This window comes from Magnolia sinica, chromosome 4 (assembly GCF_029962835.1).
Source record: "Magnolia sinica isolate HGM2019 chromosome 4, MsV1, whole genome shotgun sequence".
Classification (NCBI taxonomy): Eukaryota; Viridiplantae; Streptophyta; class Magnoliopsida; order Magnoliales; family Magnoliaceae; genus Magnolia; species Magnolia sinica.
Window position 1 is genome coordinate 11,785,838 of NC_080576.1, and position 26,793 is coordinate 11,812,630.

The window sequence follows — 26,793 nt, forward strand, 5'->3', positions numbered from 1 at the left end:
AATTTTCAGGAGGGCTGGTACCTGACCCATGCTGGGTTAGGTAGGGCTCGGGCTAGCCCCTCTCAGCCCGTACCTAACCTATTGCTACCCCTAGCCACTATACACCCTCGTCTCGGTTGATAGACTCACCCACATTTTCTACTTTTGGTAATGCAGCAACACCATGTCGTACCAAATATGTACATTATGCATTACCATAATTAGAGATGGAAGGGTGTCACTTTCCAGCATGGGCGAGTGAATAAACCACATGGATGGGTTTAGAGCGTACACACCAGTAATACCCTGAGATACGTGTAAAATGCGCCCATATGATACCAGTACCACAATACCACCCCAACTCGTGGGGATGGGATGTATGGGAGCCATCTCAACTGTTCATCCAATCCACCTGGTCCCTTAGATGCACCCTAAATTAGCCCTAGCGAAAACTCAGGTGGCCAACACCAAAAGTAATAGTTGGGAGGGGACACCCAACCAATTGAACATTCCCCACTGTTTTGTCTGCCCCACTGTGTTGGGTGTACGCCATCTAATCCATTCATCAGACACGCTCACTAGGAAGAAGGGACATAACAAAAACAGGCTATTCCAAGAGCCAAGTGGGTCCCATTACATGAATGTAGAGGTCTTCCGCATGATTTCACATTGTTCCCTGTTTTGTGGCCCACCTAATTTTTGTAATGGATTGATTTTTGGTTTGTGCGGTGAGCATCAGGGGAAGAACACGATGAATGTGCTGGATCGGATGCACAGTTGACATGGCCCCCCATAATAGCACGGTACCGGTTCCACATGTGGGTGCCTCAAATACGTGTTGCTTATGTGGACAACAATGGCCATGTACAGCCCTGCTGCATGTTTTTTGGCAAGGTATAACGTGTATAAGACACACCAGCCATCTGGCCTAAAATCAAGCTGAGCCATGAAAGTGGACCAGCTCACTCCAGAGCGGCCCAAAAACTGGTGTCCCAAAAAAAAAGGAGGTTGACTCAGGTCGGACAGGCAGATCCGGGTCATTGAACCTATGTGTAAGCCATTTGGATAGGTGGGGTGCCGCACATAACTTTTTTTTTTCTTTTTCTTTTTCTTCTTCTTCTTCAAGGTGGGTATTACTCGTGGCCAGTGTGTTTCTAACCATTCATTCAACAGCCTGCAAGCGATCCATTACATTCCTTAGAAAAACGCAGAGGGATCTGAGCAGAATGATAGAAAGCTACATTGATAAGAGTTGTGAGGAATCATCATGCCATACTTTAGTTGGGTCCCACCAGGAGGATGGTTCAAATTCGTCCTATATCGTCCTCAGGCGTAGTAGAGGAAGTCTGCATTATATTTTGTTGTGCAAAGGCATACTGTGCTTCAAATTCAATACAGGCATGGATCATTTTGTAATAATGTGTATGGTGATCTTGGTCGCTGATCAAGTAGCACCAGCCCATAGTTGAGCAATACCAAAAGCTCTTACCTTTGCACAACCAAATCCACCATATGTGGGGTCCAGCAAACAAACAGTCAAAACGCCCTCCATCATTTGGAAAATTTTCAGCTTACACCCATCACCATCAGAAATCACAGAAGCCAACATCAAGCTGTCTGACCTACATGGTTGTTGGCTAAAATCTACAGAGCCTAAAGGGTATCAGAGTCCAAGGGCACAAAACACGTACAAGTCCTCTGCAACTCTGACTTTGGACTCAGTTGGGCCCTATCCAGTTTGACACCCATGGCACCCCAACTTGAGCGAGTCATGAGACTCATGACTCTACTCAAGACCCAACAATGCAGCCTGAGTTGTGGAGTCATGTAACCATGATCAACAGTGCTAATCAGAGTGCTTGGTAGAATGTGGGTTCCCTGAATGAGGAATTATATGATCCTCAAACTGAAGACACATCAATTCTCAGTTTTCAGTTTATATAAAAGTGTGATCTTCGATCGAGGCGATTGGTCCATCAGACAGACCATGACCTGAAAATCTCCTCAATAGGACACCACTAACCAGCCTGCAAATAGAAAATTCAAGAGGAATACAATCTCCTAGCATCCAGCTTGACATTGGTGGTTACAATCTCTTCCAATCTGGCAGATTTTTCAGGCATAGTCTATCAACAGTGTGGACCAATAAACAAATGGTCAGGATAACATAGGTCCGGCTTCTACAAACAGCAAAGACAAGTAACCTGTCATCTCCTAGCATCCAGCTCCCCTTCTAGAGGAAAGAAGGGGGCTTCCGTTTTGGTCCGGACTGAAACTGACTCTCAAAAAATTCTGCCACATCATCAGGTTGAGGATCATAATTATTACTCTAATATAAGAGAAGTGTAAAAGATACAGCAATACATAGAAGATTGGCCCACAAATCCAGATCTAAATAACACTCATTGGTGCATGCCCACAAAAGACTTTCGAACATGTTCATCAAATAAAGTACATTACGATCATTCCCATGGACAACCCTTTGGGACATGGACCAATCTCACTGTACCTTTGATGCCGCCAACAATTTCTCCATCGCAATCAGAGATAATAAGAAACTGCCCAAGCATTGGTAAAAATGTTCTCTTCTTTTCCAACCTCACAAAATTTAAATAAATTTAAAAAACAAAAAAACAAAAAAAAAAAAAAAAAAAAGCAGAGAGAGAGAGAGAGAGAGAAGGTGATAGAATCTCAAAGAAATTGGGGTCCTTGGTTCAGTTCTTGTTCGCCAAAGGGGATGATGATACATTACCAACTAAGAACTACGATTAAGGCAGCTGTGTCCATCTAATGTGATAATGTCTGACCTATGCTAAAGCTGATTCCTTAGATCAAACAGCCTTAACTTACTTGCTGTTGATTGTTCCCATACATAGGATAAGCCCCGTAAGCAGCGGCAGCTGCGTACATGTTAGGATCTTGTGGTGCTGCAGCGTACCCATATCCTTCGTAAGCCTGCCCTCCGTAGTATGCTCCATTCCATTGAGTAGCAGGATCTGCTCTTGGCTGTGAAGCCCATATTATAAATAAATAAATAAATAAAAGGAAGAAATGAGACACGATAAATGAATAAAGGAATTATATGACCCTTGCTACGAGGCTATTAGTGTTCTCAGGTCCCAAGTCCATAGAAGTGGACCCATGGCTTCGTAATCCAGACTGGTGACCTGATGGGGCCCCAACGGCCCAATGGAGGGTTAGGAGAGAACAGCACACTCCACATTCAACAGGAAACAACCAAAGATTGGATCTAGGATCTTTTTATTTTGGAGGATTTCTGAGGCATGGTCCATCCATTGAGGGACACATTAGATAAATGATAAAGATTACAAAATCATGGGCAGCACTTGTCTGGGATGAAGGACCAATGACACTGTAAACAAAAATCCTCAGGCCAAGGATCATAGTTCCTCAAGAAAACAGCTTCATTGAATGGCACACAGGTTGCCTGATTTGAAACTCCAAGGTGGAAACTCCAGCAATGATGACCCATTTTACCTGCTTGTTTGCTGGATTGCGACCCCATGAAAGACGAATTGTGTGCTTCCCAATCACTGCTCCATTCAACTTCTGCAATGCCTCCTCCGCATTGTTTCTGCCGTAAGTAAAAAGCCGCAAATTCAAACTATTAATATTTGAAAAAGGATCTCTATGGGTGATTCAATACCATCATATGATAGTCAGAACACGTACCGTTGAGCAAACTGTACAAAGCCACATCCTTTTCCAATTGGTATTTTCACAGAGACAACCTCACCATATTGAGAGAAAGCCTGTCTGAGATCCTCATCACTAGCATTTGGGTCGAGCCCTCCAACAAATATCTAGCATAAGAAATGGGTTAACAACACAAAATGCTCAGTAGCAAGTATCAATAACACCATAGGAAAGACCTTGACTCACTGTTGTGTTATTCGGATCACTATCAGATTGGAAGCCTTGTGCATTGGCACCATTTGCTGCATAACCACCTAGCAATAGCACAGAAGGTTAAAGAAAATTTATATATAAAAAATTTAAAAAAAAAAAAAAAGAAAAAAAAAAGCATAAAAAAACAGCAAAGACAAGTAACCTTTACTGGCTTTGTAATCATTAAATGATCAAGATGAAAGCATGGGATTAGAGGGATGTAGACTCATTTTGCAGCATGACATGCAAACCACACGATGAAAGAAATAGAGTAAATCTCGACATATTGCAATACATTACATCAGGATTTTAGCCTTTGAATCTAGGCCATCTTCCAAAGATCTGAACTGTTTATATGACAGGTCTCACTTCGTACAGTGGAAAGACAGCAAATAAAAGCTCTCGGTTGGATCATTTCAACCCTTATTTTGGCTCTTTGGCTTGAACATGAAAGGTCACCATAAATTTTGCGTAATCAGTGGCTTGCAATATTCTATCCACAAGTTTTTCTTTTCTTTTCTTTTCTTTTGAAAGGTTACAGGAATTTATTAGAGCAAACAGCAAAACAAAGCAAAAAAGAAAAGGAGCACTGAAACGCAGAGATGGCGATCCAGCTACAACCCCAAGAAAGGAAAATTACAGCCCTTGAGCTTCTCAAGATTTGAGGCCCACTCGACAACTAAAAATCTCGCCCTTTGGGAAATGACTTCCACCGGCTTGCTCTCATTGCGAAAACATCTGGCATTCCTTTCCCCCCAAATCGACCACCAAATGGCAAGGATGAGCATCCTCCACATCATCATCCTTTCTCCACCCAAACTCACCCCATGCCAAGCTCTCAGAAGATCGCCCGTTAATGCCGGAAGAGACCACAACGCGCAGAAACGGCTCAAAAAGTTTGACCAAATTGTCCCAATAAACCAGCAATGAACAAACCGATGGTCAACCGTTTCCTCATCACCCATACAGCACAAACAAACATTCAGAAGGACCATTGCTCGTTTCCAGAGGTTATCAATTGTCAATACCTTGTTTCGACCTACCAACCAGCCAAAAGCCACAATCTTAGGCGGGACAGGATAATGCCAAACATGCTTGGTAATTGATTCTTCAGAAATTGAAGACATCCTGGTAATACAGTCATAAAAGGAGTGAACCGAGAAAGAGCTTGATTTGTGACAACGCCAAATCATATTATCTGTGGATGAAATGTTCGGACAACATAGATGAATGTGATTCATAAGGGCCATGAACTCTTTTATCTCCTCATCACTCGTATGTCTTTTCCAAGGAGGTTCCCAAACTACTCCTGCTACTACAGAATAACAGTTGGAGACAAGAATCCCTCATATCTAAGAGCTTTTTTGGGCATCCCCCATCCAAGAGGAGCCCTATCCAGTATTGTCATGTGCGTTCGCATAAGTGATTATGTGATCGCACAATCACATATATTTGCTCAGATCGCACATGCCATGGCATACTATAATATGCAATGGTTATGTGATGGCATAATGGCATAACCATGGCATACTCTAGTATGCCATGGAATAATGGCCAAAGGTCAAATTTCTTGTAGATTGTAATAAGTTGCAACTTGTAACTGTATTGTATGCATCAACTCATCAAGATTCAAGTTATCAATACAATTTCTATGTTCGTAGTTTTCAATAATTAATTCTTTCTTAGTGTAACTTGTTGATTGTTTAAATTTGTTTTGTTATATATAATATAATATAACTCAACGTATAGATGGTCTAATAGTGAAATTGCAATAAAATTAGTAAATAAACCCAAACCAATCACTTGTAATAATTAGACAGTTTTTTTTTATATAGAATTTTTTTAAAGAAATTTTCCATTTTTAACCTTTTTTTTCGATTTTGTTATTTTTCAAAAAAAATAAAAATAAAAATAAAAAATAAAAAATTCAGCCAGGGCAATCGCTTATGTGGTTATAAAATGGCATAAGCAATCAGCCCCGGCTGATGGCTTATGCAATTTGACAACAATGACCCTATCGAATAAATGGTTTGTGTCATTTAAAATCTCAAAAAAAATAAAAAATCCAATGGCTAGAGTCTGACATATCTTACTGTAATATGTCGAGATGTATTTGGGCGAACCTAAGAAAAAGAATCTCATGCCTTTCTGTTGTACATCCGGCATAATAATGATCTTAAAGAAATGAACACGATTGAAGCAAATCAATATACTACCTAGTGCAAACATTGAAAGGTAACCACAATAACAAATGATCCAGCATTTAAGAAGATAATTAAACAGAAAACCTACGTTATGTACCTGTCAAACTAATGGGATATATATCACGTACAGGCAATGGTACCACAACTTGTGGTACCATACCATCTTTCCAACCAACATGCCACTTGTGTAGGACATCACCACCATACAACAGTAGGCCACACCATGAAGATCACCCTTGTCACAAATCAGGCTGACTGTGGGTCACATCTGTATGTTGAGTCAGATTGTCGGTTGGTTATTGATTCCAATGGTGTGACCAACCTGACAATTGGAACAGCCTTATTTTTGTCTGAATTCAGCAAACTCGGACAGCAAAAGAACTTCTCAAATGAGAAAAAGGAATAAAGAAGAGTAAGTCTAGGTAGAATACTCCAAAAAAGGAATCCCTTACAAGAAACAAACATCACATTGAATAATATCCCAACAAGCTGAGAAAAAGAAACCCGAGTAAATGTATGCCTGGAGCACTTTCGTTAGGAATACTAATAACCATATCTTTCACTTCCTCATCCTCTGGAGGCTGTAATAACGTATGGTTGTTTGCATCAGTAATAAACTAACAGATGCGTCAGAATGCTGCCATTCCCAGATATGCCCAATGATTGAAGAAGGCTATCATGAAAAGCAACAGAGTACATCATTTCTTCAATCCAATTGCCCCTATCGTTTTTAATGACAACAAATGTGATTCATCTTCCTTTTAGCCCGAACCAAGGCATAAAAAACTTTGAATTGCGATCACCAGAATCAAACCTTGAGGAAGGGCGTGATTGAGAATTGCCCTGGCAGCTCAATGCCACACCATTCCCCTCAAAAGGATCCAAATCAAAAGAAATTTCAGCCAGCTTATAACTACTATAAGCCTCTTTCAAGTTTTGAAGATGTTTTCAACGATATTCTGAATCTGATCATTTAGGGAAGCCTATATCTATGAAGCTTCTCAGCAATGACCTTTAGAGAAGTGCCCCACTGCCCTACATTCCTTTTACCAATTTTACTTCCAACATGCATAAAATTTTCATGATCGATCCACGTGCTGAACTTTGAAAGGTTTGAGCCCATTTTTACTCATCATTTGAAATCTGAACAAGAAGCGGAGCATGGCCAGAATTCATCTTAATGAGATGAGAAAATTGTCTCATCAAAAGCACTGAACCAGTCCATGTTATAAAGAATATGATCAAGCCAAGCACATATACAATCAGGTCCTTTCTGATTGTTGCAACAAGAAAATTGTTTGCCACCAAAACATGCATTTATGAGGCCACAAGAAGAAACGAAGGAATTGGAGTCTTGCATGGCTCTCTTGTTAACAGGACACCACCCAATTTTTGTTGGTTGCAAGCTAAAATATTGAAGAGAATAACTGCAATTGATCACTCTGAGAAAAGGTTACCTGGACCGTGGGTTGCTATGGTACATTGGTACCATGTTTGGGAACAGGTACATGGTACGCTACTTCCTCGAATACATGGTAAACTAGACTACTAGAGGTATCATCATGCCAATGCTCCAGTACATTCACCAAGTACGTGCAATATGGTTTTATATTCAAGCCAACTTTTAAATTTATATTTGAAATGATGAATCTTATTATTGCAGATCCCGCACACATAGTATTGTATTATATGCATGCTATTACATAAACTAAGTATAAATCACAGCATTTTAAATATAAATTTACAATACACCTTAATCGATACTAAGGGGCTGTTTGGATACAATGATAATCAGTTATCCAAAAATTAACCATGTTTGGTAAATGCAAAGGATGTGGTAAAAATTTTAATTAGGTCAAACTTTTAACAAGCAAGGGTCCATTTTTGGTTAAAATATTAAACCAAGAGAAGCGGGGGGGTTTGAAACTTTGATGATGTTTCATTAAAAGAGGACACAACCTAAATATACAAATGAACAAATATACAACCCCAACAAACAAAACCAGCCCCCCAAAGAACAATATATGAAGATAAGAAGACTAAGATTCCACCCACTCCTTTGCATGAGTAATAGCTCTTCGAAAAAAAAATCTAGCATTGCCTTTTGTACTCCTGAAGCAACGCTCATTTCTTTCCCACCAAATAGCCCACAGAACTGCAGCAAGATCCATCTCCACAACCTTTTCCCCGATTTTCCTATCCCCCCACCATGCTCGAAAGCACCCATAAACCCCCGGATAGCTGAAGAAAATGACTTCACGCCTCTCTTGCGAAGGGGCAATGAACAAAAAGGTGATCCATGGATTTTTCATCTTTGTAACACATCAAACAAACATTTGGAAGAATCGTTTTTCTCTTACAAAGGTTATCAATTGTTAACACCTTGTTCTTCCCTACAATACAACCAAAAGCCGCCACCTTTAGAGGAGCACCATATCTCCATAGAAGGGTTGTCAAAGATATCTCGCCATTACCAATGCTTGCACTCAAAAAACGGTAAAGAAACCCAATTGAGAATGAGTCGGATTTTCCTTTTAACCATATTATGGAATCCGCACTTGCTACCACCGGGGAAACTTTCTCTAACATCTGAAGAAGAAGAACCATTCCTTCAATCTCCACATCCGCAAGATCTCTTCTGCAAAGCAGAGCCCATGTAACTGCATTCACCCTAAGTGAGTAACAATTGCTTACCTTCAACCCCTCTTCCCTAGCTAACCCCGCTAATGTTGGGAACGTTTCACTCAACCTCAAATCTCCTAACCACCTATCCTCCCAAAAACTAATATTTTTACCATCCCCCAAATTGAAACATATACCCTCACTTTTTCTTTCAAAGACACCACCGACTTCCATAGATAGGAAGATTAATACAGTGAGGAAGCTTTAGTCCACCACCCCCCTTCCTCTACCCCATATTTCCTAGAAATCATCTCCCTCCATTTAGAACCCCTCTCCGATCCAAACCTCCACACCCATTTCCCTAACAGCGCAAGATTCATCTTCTCTAAATCCCTAAAACTCGCCCTCCAAGATCCATCGGTTTACATACCTCACCCCATTTCAAAACATGAATTTTTTGTATCTTCCAACCCTTTCCCAAAAAAAAAAAAAAAAAAAATCCTTTCTTTGACGATCCAAAGCATTTAGAACAGACTTTGGGCATTTAAAAAGAGACATTAAATAGACAGGAATATTTGACATTGACACTTTAATCATAACCATTCTCCCTCCCATTAATACGTACCTTGACATCCATTTGGACATCTTCCTTTAGCATCTTTCAATAACTTTATCCCACATCTTTTTTGCCGGTCTCCCTATACACAATGGTAAGCCAAGGTATGTTGTCGGAAAGGAAGCTTCCCGACATCAGAACACATACGCAAAGTTCTGCCCTTCCTCTTTTGATATTCGCACCCCTAAAATCTCACTTTTGGAAATATTCACCTTCAACCTAGAGAGAAGCGGTTTTTTATTTAACCAATTATTAAACCTTTTTCCTCCTTTCATCAACCTTAACATCACCACCATCCTCTTAAGAAGGATGGGCAATCAAATAGGGGCTCCACATGATAGGCGATCCGTATAAATGACTAGAGCTACTCTATCATAACATAGACTGTCTATATTTTCCCAGCCAATGGTCGGCTGGCCAGGATCATCTAATCAAAGTGAATTTTTTTTTATTTTTTTATTTTTGGGCAGGATCAACAAGCAAAGGTGACCTCACATGACCTAGATCAATGACTAGAGCTTCTCTTTAGAATCAATATGGACCATTAGCCACTGATCATATAGTTAAGATCATCAAATCAAAGTGTCTTTTGAGAAGGATACACAATCAAACGGGCTCCCACATGATGGATTGTCCAGATCAATGATTGAACGTTCTTTGCTATTACCAATATGGACTGTCTAGTTTTTTAGCCATTGGTTGAATGGTTAAGATCGTCAAATCGAGTCTCCATTACAAGAGATCGGCAATCAAAGGTGGGCCCACATGATGAACAGTCCAGATCACTGATCAAACCTCCGTTAATGTACTCGATATAAGTTGCCCATTTTCATAGTCATTTAGTGATGGTTAGAATCATCCTATCAAAGTGTTTTTTGACAACAATCAACAATCAAAGGTGGGTCCCACATGATGGATGGTCCACATCATTGATGGAACTTCCATATTATAATCAATGCAAAACATCCATTTCACCAACATTGATCAGATGGTTCGAGCATCACATCAAAATAAATTATATAAGGAATAGGCATTTAAAGATGATTCCCATCTAGATGGATCATAAACCAACAATAAAGTGAAATTATATCTTAAATAACAGATCTATGGACATCTAATCGATGGTTTACAGGCTGAGTTAACCAAATTGAGTTAAAAAATTATACAGAACAAAATTAACTATCATTTTTTGTTCCGGTCTTCTTTTTCTTTTTTTTAACCAAACAGCCTACGAGTCTAGAAGGATAATTTCGGACTGGTAAAAGTGGCGATCCGGTTGGCAAATGAATCATAATCCAGATCAAATGATTCTGAACAGAAAACATAGGGTGTTAGGACATTTAGGTAGCATTGTTCCAAAGATCCTTTCTAACAACAAAAATCATTAGCAGCATAAATGATACATAAATAAACAGAGGCATCATCCCATAACTAACATCAACAGTCAATGATTGAGGGCAGCAGGCAATGCAAGAGATGGACACAAACAACCATAGTCTGACATTTTCAAATTACTGCAAAAGAAGATTGCCCATCTTCGTTCTTCTATAAACATAACCGATCTTAGAACAATCAAACATCAGTTCAAGGATTGCAACAAACATCAAATTATATAATTTAATCAAGGACTCAACCACCTCATAGATGGGGAGTTTCCAATCTCCATAACATTCCATATGAAAACAGATATCATGATAGCCCTATCCTCCTTGAAGATTGACTTAGTGTACCATGGTAAGCCTGGACCTTTTTTGATGAATTATTATGGACATTTGAAGTTGCAACAAATGAAACTTGAATAAACTCTTGGTGATTCTCGTGTATAGAAAATCCACAATGACCCTAATAATCCAAATCTGACTAAATTTCATCATGTCAATCTTCATCAACATTACCTTTGCCATGAAGAACAATAACCGGCTTATTTGGCATTCAGCCAAGACCTAAATGATCTGAGATCTTTAGAAAAATCTTAGAAGCAGTTACAACCAAAGGGTCCAAGTAATTCCAAGAGGAGCATATGGGAATTTCATATGAGGCTTATAACTGACTTCGGTATTAGAATGATAATGAGGACCCAAAGCATTATGGATAGACATTGAACTCCTTTAGAAGAAGTATTTTTTGCATGTGCATCTTTCCTTTTGTGTATACAAGAAAACACACCCTCCCATTTTCATATTTGTGAATAACAACTGACCTTGACCTTTTTCGAATTTGTGTGAAAAAACCCTGTGGTTAAACAACGTTACTTTTGAGTTGTTAGCATGTTCATCAATTTACCCTCTTTGGTGGGATAAACATGCCTCATATGATAGTAAGGCCTTATAAATGTCATACATGATCCTTTCGTGACATGCAACGTGGAGAGAGAGAGAGAGAGAGAGAGAGAGAGAGAGAGAGAGAGGGCTAGAGGTTGCTTTGAGTCTTTGACAGCCAAAGGAAGAGATGGAGGGAAAAGGAAAAGAAAGGTTGTGGTTGAGAGATAGTTATGAAAAACGGGTGTATTGTATCCGTATCGGCATGAGATGATACGCGATATGGGTCCATATTGCCCCGTGTCGAAAAAATCCAACCCGTATTGGCACCATGACATTGTATGTGTATCAGTCAGACTGACATGGGCTTCAAGAGCCCCAACCGACCTCTTTTTCAAAAAATTTCCCTCTACTCCTTTCAAACTTTTTTACCTTAGAGATTGTTTGAAGCACATTTCCAACCAGATCTACACTAGATTTGAGGATCAAAATATGGTTTTTGAATCCGATAGAAGGATTGAAGGGCCTATACCCAATTTGGGAAAAATCTAAAAAAAGGTAAAAATAAAAATAACCATTTTTTGTTTATTATTATAGGACTCAAGTCAAAACAACATTATAAATCCAAACAATCAAATCATGGTTGATTTTTTTCTCGATTTGGGGATTTTTTGCATTTATTATCATTATTTTTTTATTTTTCAACTTGCACTAAATTTTTTGAATATTTCAAATTGAAAAAAAAAATAAAAAATCAACTAAATGTTGTAATGATGCATGAGTAGTCTTTTAATACTACAGATCTAAAGATTTCACCCAAGCATTGGTTGAATAATTTTCATTAATGTTTTGTATTTTCGAGTTAATTTTTGCACATTTTCTGAAAATTTTATTTTTTTTCGAAAATAATTTTAGGGAAATGAATCTCATAATAGATCTAGGTGAATATATGTCCTTTTCTTTTAACATAGATTTACCATTTTCTGCCGAATTTAAATTATTTTCTATTTTTAGGCATTTTTTATTTTTTCCAAAATTTCTTTCGGAGTGATAGATTTGTGTTGTTTAGACATAGATCTAAGTTCTTTAAACATAGATCTACATTTTATATGTTGTGATGTTATTTTTAATGTATTTTCACCTAATTTTGGCAAAAAAAAAAAAAATCTCATTTTTCTTCAAAAAATCAAATTGGGGAAATGAATAATTAGTATTGTTTGAACATAAATCTACCATACATGAGCTGTAATCTTCTTCTTCTTTTTTGTTATTAGCCTGTTTGCGAAATTAATAATCATTTTCAACACTTCTTCCTTCTTTTTTTCAATTTTGTAATTTTTTTTGTTTGTTTATTTTTAGTAAAGTTGGATGTTATTGTTTTATTAGTTATATAATTTTTTTTTCATTGAACGTTAGTTGTTTTGTGACTTCATATGTTTCTTTAATTAGTTTATTAACTCTGTAACACTAAAACATTTTCTATTTATCTTGGTGTTTTTGCAGAGTAGTTTCTGTTGAATAATAACTTACAAGAGTTGTGGACCTTGTGGTGGGCATTTATTCAATGGTGTACTGTGGACTAAAACATTTATTAAATCTGTAATACATTTATCAAGACTAAAACATTTATTAAGTTTGTAACACATTTCTTAAGACAAACATTTATTAAGTCTGTACAGTGGAGTTTATTAAGTTTGTAACACTACAACATTTTCTTTCTACTTTGGTGTTTCTGCAGAGAGGACTGTTGATTGCGGATTTGTGTTTGTTGGATAACTTGGGTTGAGTTGTGGAACTTATGGTGGGCATTTATTCAGTGGAGTAGCATGGACTGTTGTCTATTGGAGATTTGGATTGAGTACCTTGGCCTTGGGTAGGATTGTCTATTAGAGAGGTGGGTTGCTGCTTGGGCTTGGCAATTGGCAGTGTACGACTTAACATCAGGAAAATGATCAGGAATGATAGTGAAGCAGTAGGGTATCAGCATGGGGAAAGAATAGGAGGGAGCAGATAACAAATAATGTGCAAGTACTACAATGGGAAAGTGAGGAGTGACGCAACCCTATTAAAACAACACTTGACCCATCAAAAGAGCCAAGTTTCTGGGTGTTGAAGCATTCCTAAGAAAGGGAGCAGATAAAACAAAACTTGGAAGAATTAAAGGGAAAAAGGCAATGGGGGAAAAAGAGAAAAATGCAACCCTCGATGCATGTCGTGTAGAAGTGTTTGGTATTCCTAGGCAGTGCTTTTATGAGGATATTGAGTCAAGGGAGGACTCAGATATGGAGATTACAATGATGAGGAAAAGTATACAAACAAATCATGAGGATGAAAATAATGTCAGATGTTTGGGAGGACTGATTCGGTTCGTGATTTGGTGAGAGTAATGAAGCTGATGACAGTGTAGGATTATTTAGGGGTTTATGTCATGCCTTTAACACACAACAACAAGAGCCAAGTGGCTTGAATCAATAACCTCTCAGCCCAATATTCATAATATCGATGAGGATGAAAGGGAGCCACAGGCACCTCCTAGTGATGAGACGCTATTTAGGAAGGCTACTAGCAAGCAAAGAAAATTGATCCAAATGTGATCAAAAGCAGATTATGGATATTCTTGGGAAGGCAACAATAAAGTTATTTTTACATAATAGCATCTCTCCACAAGTTGTCGTTTTCTCATATTTTCAGGTGTTTGTAGATGTAGCTGCAGATGCAGGACCTGGGATTAAGGCGATCAGTTCTTATACATTGACATAAAATATTCAAATAAAGTGTGGGCTTATGTACAATCATTTAGAAGGATATGGGCCAATAGAAGACGCATAATCATGTGTGATGGTTGGACTGGCCAAATCTGATTAAGCATGATAAATTTCATGGTCTACTCTACAGTATTCATTAAAGCCGTTGATGCATCTGATGAAGTGAAGACTGATAAATATATATTTATTTTGTGGAAATAGAATGGTGAAAAGTTGATGAGAGTAATGCCGTACAGATTGTTACTACTAATAAGGCATCATATAAGGCGGCAGGAAAGCTGCTTATGGAAAAAAGGACCGATTTATTTTGGTTGCCTTATGTAGCCCGCTGCAGTGATCCTATCCTTGAGGATATTGAGCAGAAGAACAATGCATCAAAGTTAGTTAAGAATGCAAGGTTGATTACAACATACATTTTTTATTTTTTTTTGAAAGATAATTGCAACAAAGTTGGATAATTGCTCTCATGAAGAAGTCCACAGGAGGGTGAGAGTTTTTTTTTATGATGTTGGAGTGTCCCTGCCCCAATTTAAGGCGAGACTAGTCCCTGCAGATGCACGCAATCACCCACAAACCACGTGCATCAAGTAATCCTAAGGAGGGGAATCGAACTCGCGTTTATGGGGAGCAAACCCCCGACACTAGCCATTCGCCCAAACCTCGTGCAGGTAGGAGGGCGAGTGTTGTTAAGACCAGCAGCAAGTAAATTCGCCATAAATTTTATAGCCATAGAGAATTTATATAATCATAGAGGGGCACTTGGTGAGATGATTGCAAATCAATAGTGGATCAACTCTATGGAAAGAAGACAAGTGTCATGCCTATGGAAATGTGTGCATGTAAAAAATAAGTACGGGAAAAATGTCCTAGAGAACCAATCCAAATATAACAAATAATGTGTAAGATTTAATATAAGCTGTGTAAAATTTTTAACAAAGATGCATGTCTTGACCAATTTAATAAACTGATATATATTCATTTTGTTATCCTTGTAGCTCGATACTGGGTGAATTATGGAGAAATACATACACTATTGAATATTGTAATTAGAATTTTGAGACAAACAACACGCTTTGCTGGTTGTGAGAGAAACTAGAGCAGTTTCTTCCACATCCACACGAAGTAATGGAATCGATTAAAGCAGACAAAGGTGGAATGAGACAAAGGTGGAGAAAATGTATTTATTACTACAATGTGAGGCTATAATTAAAAAAATATAAAGAAATCAAGAGGGTAGGCTGATAACCATACGCAATATTGTCCATTAAATTTTGACTATATTTCGACAAAGACAACCATCTTCTCTCATGACTAAAACAAATAGAGAAAGACAAATGCAGCCAAAGGTAGCAAGCTAGAATTCCCGGATGTCATCGCGGAAATAGCTCAGTCTTCAAAATGTCCAGAGCCAATTACTGAAGATGTTAACAAAGGACATAGACTCATAGTAGTAGTGCGAATGAGACTGATAGTTGTAACAACAATGGAAGCGGTGGAGGTAGTGATGATCAAGGTGTTGGTACTAGTGGACGAGTACTTGCTGGTGGTGCCAGTGAGACTGAAACGGTAGTATAACACTACGGCATCGCAATTGGCCCAACCCACTCTAGTTGAGACCGTGGAAGGAACCCGGCTACCATGGAGATGCTTGGTTACAGAGATTATGGTGATGGTGGGGGTGGTAATGGTTACAAGACACGTGTTAATTATGATGATGATGACTACCAAGAGGTCCATGATGCCCTATGTGTATCTCTACTTATAAGATTTTACAGTCTCCATGGTCAAACTCGGTGGCACCAAACCCATACAGTCGATATGGGGATTATTCGCAACGGCCACCAACTGGTGTTAAGACATATAGCTAAATACTCAGCTATCCTCCTCAATATTGTTAGTATGAATATGGACGATACGATAACCAAGACGATGATGAGCAACCTCAACAATTTTTTTGGTATCAACCAGGTAAAATGCTTTCTAATCTTCAACACATGAATACATGATAGTGCATATCAATGTATGTTATATGTGTTTTACACTTTTACTATTATGATTCGAATCATTTGATAGTCCAATAGTTGATAGACAATTGTACTGGTGATGTATGATATCAATTGATGACATATATCAACAATTTATATCCAAAAGACTCAACATCATAGTTTACCGTGTAGGTCAAGCTGACATACAAAGTGCTTACCACAGAATGGTCTAGTACACCATTTAATACAATGTCAAAACACACACACACACACACACGAGATAGATTCTTGGTTATCTCGTCTTTTCCTATTTTTCTAATATTTTCCCCTTTTTTGGATTCTTGTTTTTTTTTTCCCAATAAGGGCCAATACAAGCTGAGACCAATACACAACACCGTATCGTATTGGTTTTTTGCCGGGCTGATATGCCCGTCGATGCCAATATTTAGAACCATGGTTGAGAAAGAAAGGGGCATTGTTAAGTTTCTTTTGGGTTTTTATTTGATACTCAGGTAGTGTATAATGGTTGATATATGAGCGCTCAAAAAATCATACATGTGGCATATATTTAACCCATTGTAAACTGTCTACATGTCAAGACACTACTAGTAAGACAATGAACAAATTTTGCCGCCCATTGAACATTGCCAAACTCTGATTAAAGCCCATTTGTTTGTTGAAACAAACCACTCACTATTTTTCATCAACCGCTCAAAAAATGAAAATCAATTGTCTAATTAATAAATCAAATTACTGCAATTATTAGTTTAAGTTACCTCTAAATTGAGATCAGCTATATAAACAGTTTAAGTTACAATGATGCCACTTGTGTAACTTTTGACATCATGTGTATCAACCTCAACAACTTAGTGGAGTAACTAATATTTTTCAACTCATGAGGAGCAAAAACGTAATTTGGTAGGTTAGCTAACCTAATTAAGCTACTAACCAAGAACAATGACAGTTTGGGACTTCTTAATAAAGGACAAAAAATAAAGGTGTTATTTACAAATATGAAAACTAGAGGGTTTTTTTTGTCTCGTATAGCTAAAAGATAGGAGCGTATATGCTAAAACCTCCCAGAAGAATTACCACTTAATACCTTGCTTAGATCTTTTTATATCCAATTTAGAGCCTTGCATTGGGTTTTTAAAGGCCTGGAATTGTTGTCACACTAAGGTGGAAGGAGATAGGTAGGGGTGTACACGAACCGAGCTAACTCGGTTAGCTCGCTTGACTCAACTCAAAAAAGCTCGATTCGACTCGGTTCGAAGCTGAGTTCGAGCCGAGTCGAGCTGATTTTTTGAGCTCGAAAATGAGTTCGAGCCGAGTTCGAGCAGGCCCCAGCTCGACTCGACTTGGATCGAATCCAGCTCGAATCGAACTCAGATCAAACCAGTTCGGTGACTCGATTACTTTGCCATTGATGTTGCTTAGAAGGTGTTTGATAAATTTCCTGTAAAACTAACATGGCTTCCTGTTACAGAAACAGTAATGTTGGTAAGCTATATATGTATCTGATGGCTAGGATTGCTAGATGAGACTGACATTTAAGTAATAAACATTCCATGGTGGTCCCATCTGATGAAGTACGATAATGGAGCGTCGCAGAACTTTCCCCTTTGTTTTTGTTTGGTTGGACATGAGCGATCTTTTTGTCTTTTACATGCGAAGTCGTCTGAAATGGACAACCCATGTTGCAGTATGGAATCCATGAATCATGTAAAATACCAGTAAAAGTATGAAATGGACATGAGCGATCTTTTTGTCTTTTACAGTAAAACCATTGCTTCTGTTTCACATACAGTCAAGATGGGTTTTGAAGGTGCAGTCCAGGTGTTTGTGGAAATGCCTCAATGGCGAACTCGGCCCGAGCTGCTGACCGAACCGAGCCGAGCTGGCCAGTCAGGCTCGAGGACCGAGCCGAGCTGAATTCGAGCTGAGGTCAGCCGGTGGCCGAGCCGAGTCGAGCAGAGGCCAGCTAGACTCAGTTCGACTCGATGTACACCCCTAGGGATAGGTCTATTTAGGTGTGTGGAATAGGCAATGTGATGGACTTTTTTATGTTGTAAGGCATACCAAAGTCCGTATGGTGGGGAAGTACCAAAACTAGAGCTCCTCCTTGCTAATGAATGTCAAGTTGGGGGGTTTTGCCTTGTTACAAACAAGGGGAGGTGTTGGGTAAAGCAAATTCCTTCCTTGGACGAGCATGGGGCTTAGTCAGGTACAACCAGGCTGCACTGCTTGATGCTCTGATTGAAAACAAATCAATGTAGCCATGTCGGTACGACAGAATGTGTCAGAAAGGTCAATCCCTCCCCTTAAATAGAAACCAGGCCGAACTTCTAAGAAGCGGTTCATATAATAGATCCTATTCCCTTTGGGAATAAGACCTGGGCATGCCCTTCTCTCCCCTCCTTGATGAGAGAGAGAGAGAGAGAGAGTCAACAGAAAGAGAATTTCCTTCTCTCATCTACTCCATTGTTGGCCCATCTGATTGATGGCACATCTTCTCCAACCGTTCTACAAACCTATAGTGTAGAGAATTTGTGGGTTTTTACCTTTCCTTGACCTTCTCGATTCATGAAGGAACGACATTGATTACTTGCATCCAGATTTCACAGAGCATTAAAGTATGATCTGAACCATCTATTCTACGATTTAGGTGTTTATACCCAGATGGGAATTAATCCTAAAAGGTTTAAAAACATGATTTGTAAAACTGTACGCTTCTGTCTTTCAAAAAATCAAAACAGGAGTGTGTGTGTGTGTGTGTGTGTGTGTGTGTGTGTGTGTGAGAGAGAGAGAGAGAGAGAGAGAGAGAGAGAGAGATAGAGAGAGAGTTCTAATCTCATATTTCTGCCGTTATTGCGCATAGGACTTGATGGATAGTAACATGAATTCAAGGCAAAACTCAACATGCTAAAAGTAGAAGGTTGTACATAAATTACCATCCAAGCTTATTTGGAATACAAGTAAGGTTGGCAAAAGGCCAGACTGGCCTACCGGGTTTTAGGTCTTGGCCGGATCAATGTTAGGCTCAGGCCTGTAATAGAGGCCCATGGGTTTTGTATAAGCCTGATAATGAAGCACAATGAACAGGTCAGCCCCAAGCCTAGGATTTGAAAATTCTTCTATTGAAGCCAAACCTGACCCCAGGAACAGGCCAGTTTATGATGTTATGGGCTAGTTTGGATGAAATCAAATGCCCAACTATGAAACAATCAGGGCTAGGCCCAATAAATAATCAGGCTAGGGTCAGGCAGACCCTGACACAGGCAGGGGCCAGCCATAAAAAATGAGTGAAATTTTGAAACCTTTTCCTGTCAAAGATTGAAATCTCCAGTGAACTGCGTAGTGACCAGTTCATGTGTTTCAAGCCGACGTGAGTCTAAAGAACAGAATGCCAATCACAAATGCTATCAATTACTTAGTACAAGAGATCAATCAGTTAAAATAAAATCACTGGATTTCTAGATGCATGTGAAACAGAAGGGAGTTGTCAAATACCTTGAGAAGAATATGCCTGTTGAAATCCAGATGATTTCCTGGGGGTTGCAGCACCAATGCGCATGGGCCTAGTAGAACAGTATTGACCATTCATTTCAGTCATAGCCCGCAACCTCTCATTATCATCAGCGAATCTCACAAAGCCATAGCCTTTTGATCGCCCAGTATTTGTATCAATGACAACTTTTGCACCTTTTACAGATGGATACTTGCTGGCAAAAGTTTCTTGCAATATGGTATCAGTAACATCAGAAGCCAAATCACCTACAAATATAGAGGGATCAGCACCAACATCTGAACGCCTATCCCCCACACTAAAGGTGGCCCAATTCAGGCGAAAGGGCTGCTCTGTATTAGGCATTGTGGTGCCATGGTAGCTTTGCAGAACTTTTTCAGCTGCTGCACGTGAAAGAAACTCCACAAATCCATAGCCTTCAGACTGACCAGTCTGCTTATTGCGAATAACTTTTATGGAAAGGACCTGCATAAAGCAGAATGCTAAAATGTTGGTAATTAAGAACATAACCAACAGAGATTGGATAGATGAAAAGGTTAATATAAAGCTGAACAGAAGAAACAGATATCATTGAGAAGTAATTTCTCTACCAAGTAAAGCAGAAGTATGCTTTTGCTAAATGCGTTGGTTTTTTCTTCATATTGGTTAACTTCTTTGTCTACTATTTTTTTTTTCTTTTCTTTTGACGGTAACCTTCATATTAGTGAACTTGGCAAAAGCAAATAACAGAAAAGCACATCAAAACAAAGAAAAATGAAGGTAAAGATCATACTTTACAAGCATGTCATTTTCCACATGTAATGCAGCAGTGTTGGCCTCTCAAGACACTAAAATATTGGTTCACCTTGCAAACTCAACAGTGATTAGTGCTAACTGCTTTTCTTTATGCATATTAGCCAAAAATGATAAGGACACAGATATTGACCACTAACCAGTACAATCACCTTGACAGCAGCTTGTTATATCTGTTTTATTTTAGCAGCTCATTATATCTTTTTATCCTTTTTTTTTTTAAAGCTCCTATTACTTCTTTTTTTTTTAGATAATAAGCTCCTATTATGAAAAAAATAAAACAGGTGAAAACATTCCAACAAATTCTCGATCAGATATATCTAAATTTCACCCTTTTAGATACTTTTTTCAAATCCATTGCCGATACTAAGTAGCAGTCAAAAAATTATATCCATTTTTCATGATATTATGAATTGATCAGATATATCATGGCTAATTTAATGCAGGGGTATTTTCACACCAGGCTTGAGTAGGGTGGCTTGCAGTATGCAGAGGCACACTCAGGGTGAGTGGCCCATGTGAGGCGGGAGGCTCGTGTGAGGCAGGCCCCACCCGTGTGAGGGTGGTGGCTCGTGTGACACAGAACCCATGTGAAGTGGGGCCCACAAGGGGGTTGGGCCGAGGTCCTAACCCATGGAATGTGGGGCCTGGGCTATGAGATAAAGGGATTGATTCGCCATGCTCTATTAGTTCGAGCTTTTAGAGCAAGTGATTAATTGTCTTGCATCAAAGTGGTATTAGAGCGGGAGGTCTCATGTTTGAGACTCCTTACCGGGGGTAATAATTAATGCAGAGGCATTTTCACACTGGGCTTGAGTGAGGTGGCCTGTAAGATGCAAGGGCAAACTCGAGGAAGGCGGCCCGTGTGAGGCAGGCTCCACCTGTGTGAAGCAGGTGGCTCGTGTGAAGCAGAACCCATGTGAAGTGGGGCCCACAAGGGGGTTTTGCTGAGGTCCTTGGAATGTGGGGCCTGGGCTGTGAGATAAAGGGATTGATTCGCCATGCTCTATCAATTCAAGCTTTTAGAGCAAGTGGTTAATTGTCCTACATCATAATTCCTCAAAAATTGTGGGTGATTCTTCCATAATGGAATCTGATATGTGATATTGCGAGTAAGGGCTCATTTGGGAGCTTGTAAATGGAGGTAAATCGGGAATGGAATTGGAGGTAAATGAATTGGGAGTAAATGGCTTAGTCCACATGTGTTTGGATGGGAGCAAATGAAATGCATTTAAAATCCAAATATTTTGTTTGGATAGGAGTAAATGGGAGGATTTGGAATGCATTGGATTTTTTAATATATTCACAGTAATATATGTGATATCTCAAATTAGCTTTAATATCTTAAATTAGTGTACGTATGTGATATCTAATAGATTGATCGTATAAGACCATTGAAATATATAATTTAACCCAAAATAAAAATAAAAATCTTGAGCCTCAGGTCGGACACAAACATAGGGATCACAAACAACTAACTTGCCAATGCTTTTTAACCGTCCATTTAGATGCCCTACCTATAGACAGTTTGGATCATTTTATTGGTGTGATTTTAGTGATGTAGCCGGTATTTGAATGGTTTTGGAGCATCACTAGCATGTCATGTGTACAGTGGACATGTGTATAGCACCACCTTTGTTTAGTCGTGCGACTCTCTAAGGGAGCTCAAAAGGGCATTTCACCTCCCATTTACTTCCAAATCCTCTCTCGCAGTGAGGATTTCATTTATAAGCCCATTTACTTCCATTTCATTTCATTTGCATCCATTTACTTCCATCCAAACACATTTAAAATATCATTTACCTTCATTTACTCTCAATTCCCTCCATTTACTTCTATCCAAACGGCCCTTACATGTTTACAGAATCTTCTTTTGTCCAATGAAATGATTCATCGAAATAATGTGTCGCCTGTTCCATTGATATGGACACATTCTTCTAATTCAACTTGATAGATCTTCTTCTACTCAATTTTTGGATTGGCAATGTCCCCCAAACTACAATTCTTTCAGCACTAAATCATTTTTTTAACAATTTGCAAATTTGATAGCAATAATATTCAATGAATAATACCATACCAAAAGGAAACATATGTAATTAACAAGCATATTAGCCACATCTAATAACATTTAGATGAAACAAAGACGGGAGTGGGAAATTATCATATAGGTTATGAGTAAGCTCCTTCAGAAACTGGCAGTTTCCAAAAACAGAGCAATGGCAATTAGAGCTATACACGAGCAGAGTAAGCTCGGTAGCTCGCTTGACTTGACTCGGATCGAAGCTGAGTTCAAACTGACTCGGATCGAAGCTGAGTTCAAACCGGGTCGAGCTGCTTTTTGATGCTCGAAACGTATTCGAGCCAAGCTCGAGCTTGCCCCTACTCAACTCAACTCAAACCAGACTCGAACTCGGCTCAACTCGGTTTGACTCGGCTCAACTCAGTGTAGTGTGTGTGTGTGTGTGTGTGTGTATATATACCCTAAAAATAAAAATTAAAAAATTTAAAAAAAAAAAACTAATTTACTTTACCCCTTCAAAAAAAATACCCTACCCGCACGCTGCACGCCCCATTTCCCTTTCCCTTCAAAAAATACCCTAACCCTTCCCCATTTCCCATTTTCTTCCCTCTCTCTCTCAGTCTGGCGGTCCCTGCCCTGCCCAGCCGCCCTTTCCGTCTTCTTCCCTCTCTCTCTCAGTCCGGCGGACACCTCGCCCTGTCCGGCATGCCACATCGACTGTCCAACGTGCCAAACTCGACTCGAATACTCTGCTCGAACTCGACTCGAAATCTGATCGAACTTGGCTCAAACTCGAACGAGCCGAGCACAAGCTGCTGTTCTGAGCTCGAGAGACGAGCCGAGCCAAGCATGAGCTGGGACTCGAGCAGTCCGAGTCGAGCACAAGCTGGGCAAAGCTCGGCTCGGCTCGACTCGGCTCGACTCGTGTACACCTCTAATGGCAATAATGGCCATATTTTGGGTCATTGAAGAAAACGGAGCCAACCAGACTGCTCCATTTCATCCAATCATCTCCATCATTCTACTAAAAAAGAATTGCTCAATTTATTTTCGAGTAAACTGAAAGGGCATACTCGACTAAGAAGTGAAGCTTCTACAGCTCCTCTTGCAAACAATTTAAGATCTCATTTTGTGTTAGAAAAAGACTGACAATTTAAGAGGAGCCAAGCATGACAGTACTAGCTACAAGCATGGGAATGATCATCCCATATAAATTAATAGGGCAAGACACCAAGACCCCATAGGAAGCTTCTGTGAGAAATTCATATTGATATATTAAGTATGTCTCATATAATATACAAATTTATTAAATGACTATAAGAAAATTGAGATTACCAAAATTTGTAAATGGCGATCATCATCTTCCTCATCTAAACCTTATCACAACAAACAAGGATCAGCCACATGTGTCCTGTTATGCCATCCACTCTATCAAGGACTATATCCTCAGTTAAACCACAGGTCATCAAACCTTTTCTTATTACCTCCACCCACATCCATTTGGGCATTTCCTTTGCCCTTTAATACCTTTCAACTTGAACCAACTCACGCCTAGCCGGTGCAGTTCTTGTAAGCTTCACACATGTGAAAGAGACTGTTTACATACAATGTACTTGTTTAAAGTGGCACATGTGTACAATCAAAGCCATGTAAACACACTCATCTATCCCAAACCCAACTTAAGACCTAGATTCAAAGACCCGATCAGTACCCCAAACCCAACTTAAGACCTAGATCCAAAGACCCGATCAGTACCCCAAACCCAACTTAAGACCTAGATCCAAAGACCCGATCAGTACCCCAAACCCAACTTAAGACCTAGATCCAAAGACCCGATCCATACCCAATCGGATCCTGATCCGGGTTTGGGTCTTCAAGAACGAGACCCGGACCAGACAAGACCTTAACCGAGTTAGCCCGGTTACAAGTACTATATGACACGCCCCAATGACAGCCCTACAATACTTATACATGACAGCCCTACAATACTTATACATGACAGCCCAAACAATAGAATATATAAAATAGTCAGTGATATAGCTGCGACTTGTGCCACCATGTAGGGGTGAAACACACAAATGGAAGAGGTTCCCTTGTTGGCCCAAGACAGGGTGTTCACCTAGGTTTCAACCTAACCATATTTTTTTCTTTCCTTTTCTTTTCTTTTCTTTTTTTCTTTTTGAGGTGCAACCAAAATTTTATTAGGAAAGAAGAGAGAAATACAAAGAGGATGATGAAGCATTATCCTATTAATGAGATAGATCATAGATATTGCAAAGATCCATGACAGGATTCTACAGATCTATCTGCAAAGACATCTTACACTATTGCCCACTCAATCGCAAACCGTTTGGCCCTTCGAAAGACCATATCTGACGAATGCTACTTGACCCAAAACATCCCGCTACTGCATTCATGCCAAATCGCCCACAAGATGGCAAAAAAACAAGCCACCGTCGAGCTCCTTTTGTTCTCCCCTTCAAAAATGCCAAGTCCCTGATCAAAAACAGCATAACCCATTAAACACTAAACAATCGAAGAAATTCCAACAGATCTCCTGTGAGAATGAACAAGTGTCCACAACTCCCACATCCCGAAGACACAAAATACACCTGTTTGGATTGTTCATCCATCTCTTCCTCAAATGATCTACTGTGAGCGCTTGTTCTTAACAACGCATGCAGAAGCCATGACACACGGTGGCCCCAGATATTTCCAGATGAAACGAATGGGGTCCAGAACTCTAGAATAGGAAGGTAGGGAAATAGTTGAATAGAATGATTTATCCAAGAAGCATCCCAAACTGTCAAAATTCCACACCCATCTATCCCTCTCCATCAGAAATATACCTTGAACAAGATCCATGAGACAAACAAAATTGTCAATTTCATCATCAGATAAGATTCTCCCCCCACTTTAAGGTGCACACTGAGAAATATGAAACCTTTCTCCATGGCTGTTCTAGAAAGAAGAAGGAAAGTAATGAAGAGTGGTTATCCCCACACCACTTGTCCATCCAGAAAAGAATGCATCTCCAGGAATAAACAACAACTCCCTTCTAAAGAAGGTCCCCACTTTAAGCACAGGTTTCCAAAACCCAGAGGCTTGTACTGAGACAATTTCCAAATAAACCATCTCATCCTTTCACTCCATATTACATGACATCATGCTTTGCAATAGGCTATCCCATGTTTCCCTGGTTTCTATACAAAGAATCGAGCAAAAGCAAAGACTACTACACGCATATGAACCCCTAACTTGACCATCACTTTCACCTTACATAAGGAGACAATAATTGTACATGAAAGGTTTAACAACCTTGTCTTTTTTATATATGCATGCCAAGTCACTAATCTGGCTTTATATAGATAGCTAATCTCTTGATTTGGTTGTTAAATCTATCCTTCTATATCCCTAGCTAATTTGTTAACTTTTAATGTATCTTTGCTTCATATCAACCTTTGCTTTGCAGTATTCATGTTATGTTACCCTTTTATTTACCAAGTCAATTTATTTGTGTTATGCATTTCATACCAAACCATACCATTAATGAATCAAGTTGGCCCCCAAATGCTTCAACCAAGCATCAGACAAAGGTCATTGAGATTCTAATCCCCAAGCCAAATTCTAGAACCTTCTTTTTAGTTCTAAAAACAGCTCTTCAAGTGGTGGGATCATTCTCTTTGATCTCAAACAGAATTTTGAGGTGGCATTGTTAGACTACAATACATGATACATACACTATTTTAGGATGAATCCACCTTTCTCAATGACTGATAAAATTTTATTGCCGAAAATGGGAAAAAAAGGCAAGCAAACTGACACCACAACTAAGGTGTCATTTGATAAACTGAAAACTAAGTTCTCAACATTAAGTGCTGACTTGTAATTTTGAAATTATTTTAGGGATATTTTAGTCAAAAGTGAAAAGAAATTTTAATGCACCGCCACTTTCAGCATTCAGCCTAGAGCATTAAGTGTAGGGAGGGGGGAGCTGGAAAAAAAAAAAAAAAAAGACCTGTATTTTCACTGAAAATTAATTTAAGCACTTAAAAAGTAGGATTTGCCAAACAATCTGAATCAGTGAAAATCAATGAAAATATCAAATTTTGGTGAT

General features: G+C 39.1%; 1 protein-coding gene across 1 annotated transcript in view; it reads right to left on the bottom strand.

Moving 5' to 3' along the window:
• Positions 1–2,670: 2,670 nt before the first annotated feature.
• Positions 2,671–26,793, bottom strand: part of LOC131242443 (polyadenylate-binding protein RBP47-like) — a 39,998-nt gene continuing 15,875 nt past the window's right edge. The window contains exons 2-6 of the mRNA XM_058241070.1: positions 19,849–20,329; positions 3,883–3,950; positions 3,673–3,803; positions 3,478–3,574; positions 2,671–2,985 (exon numbers count right to left, since the gene is read on the bottom strand). Of these exons, the coding sequence (XP_058097053.1) occupies positions 2,821–2,985; positions 3,478–3,574; positions 3,673–3,803; positions 3,883–3,950; positions 19,849–20,329 (942 nt within the window). The 3' untranslated portion in view covers positions 2,671–2,820. The remainder of the gene's footprint in view (positions 2,986–3,477; positions 3,575–3,672; positions 3,804–3,882; positions 3,951–19,848; positions 20,330–26,793) is intronic.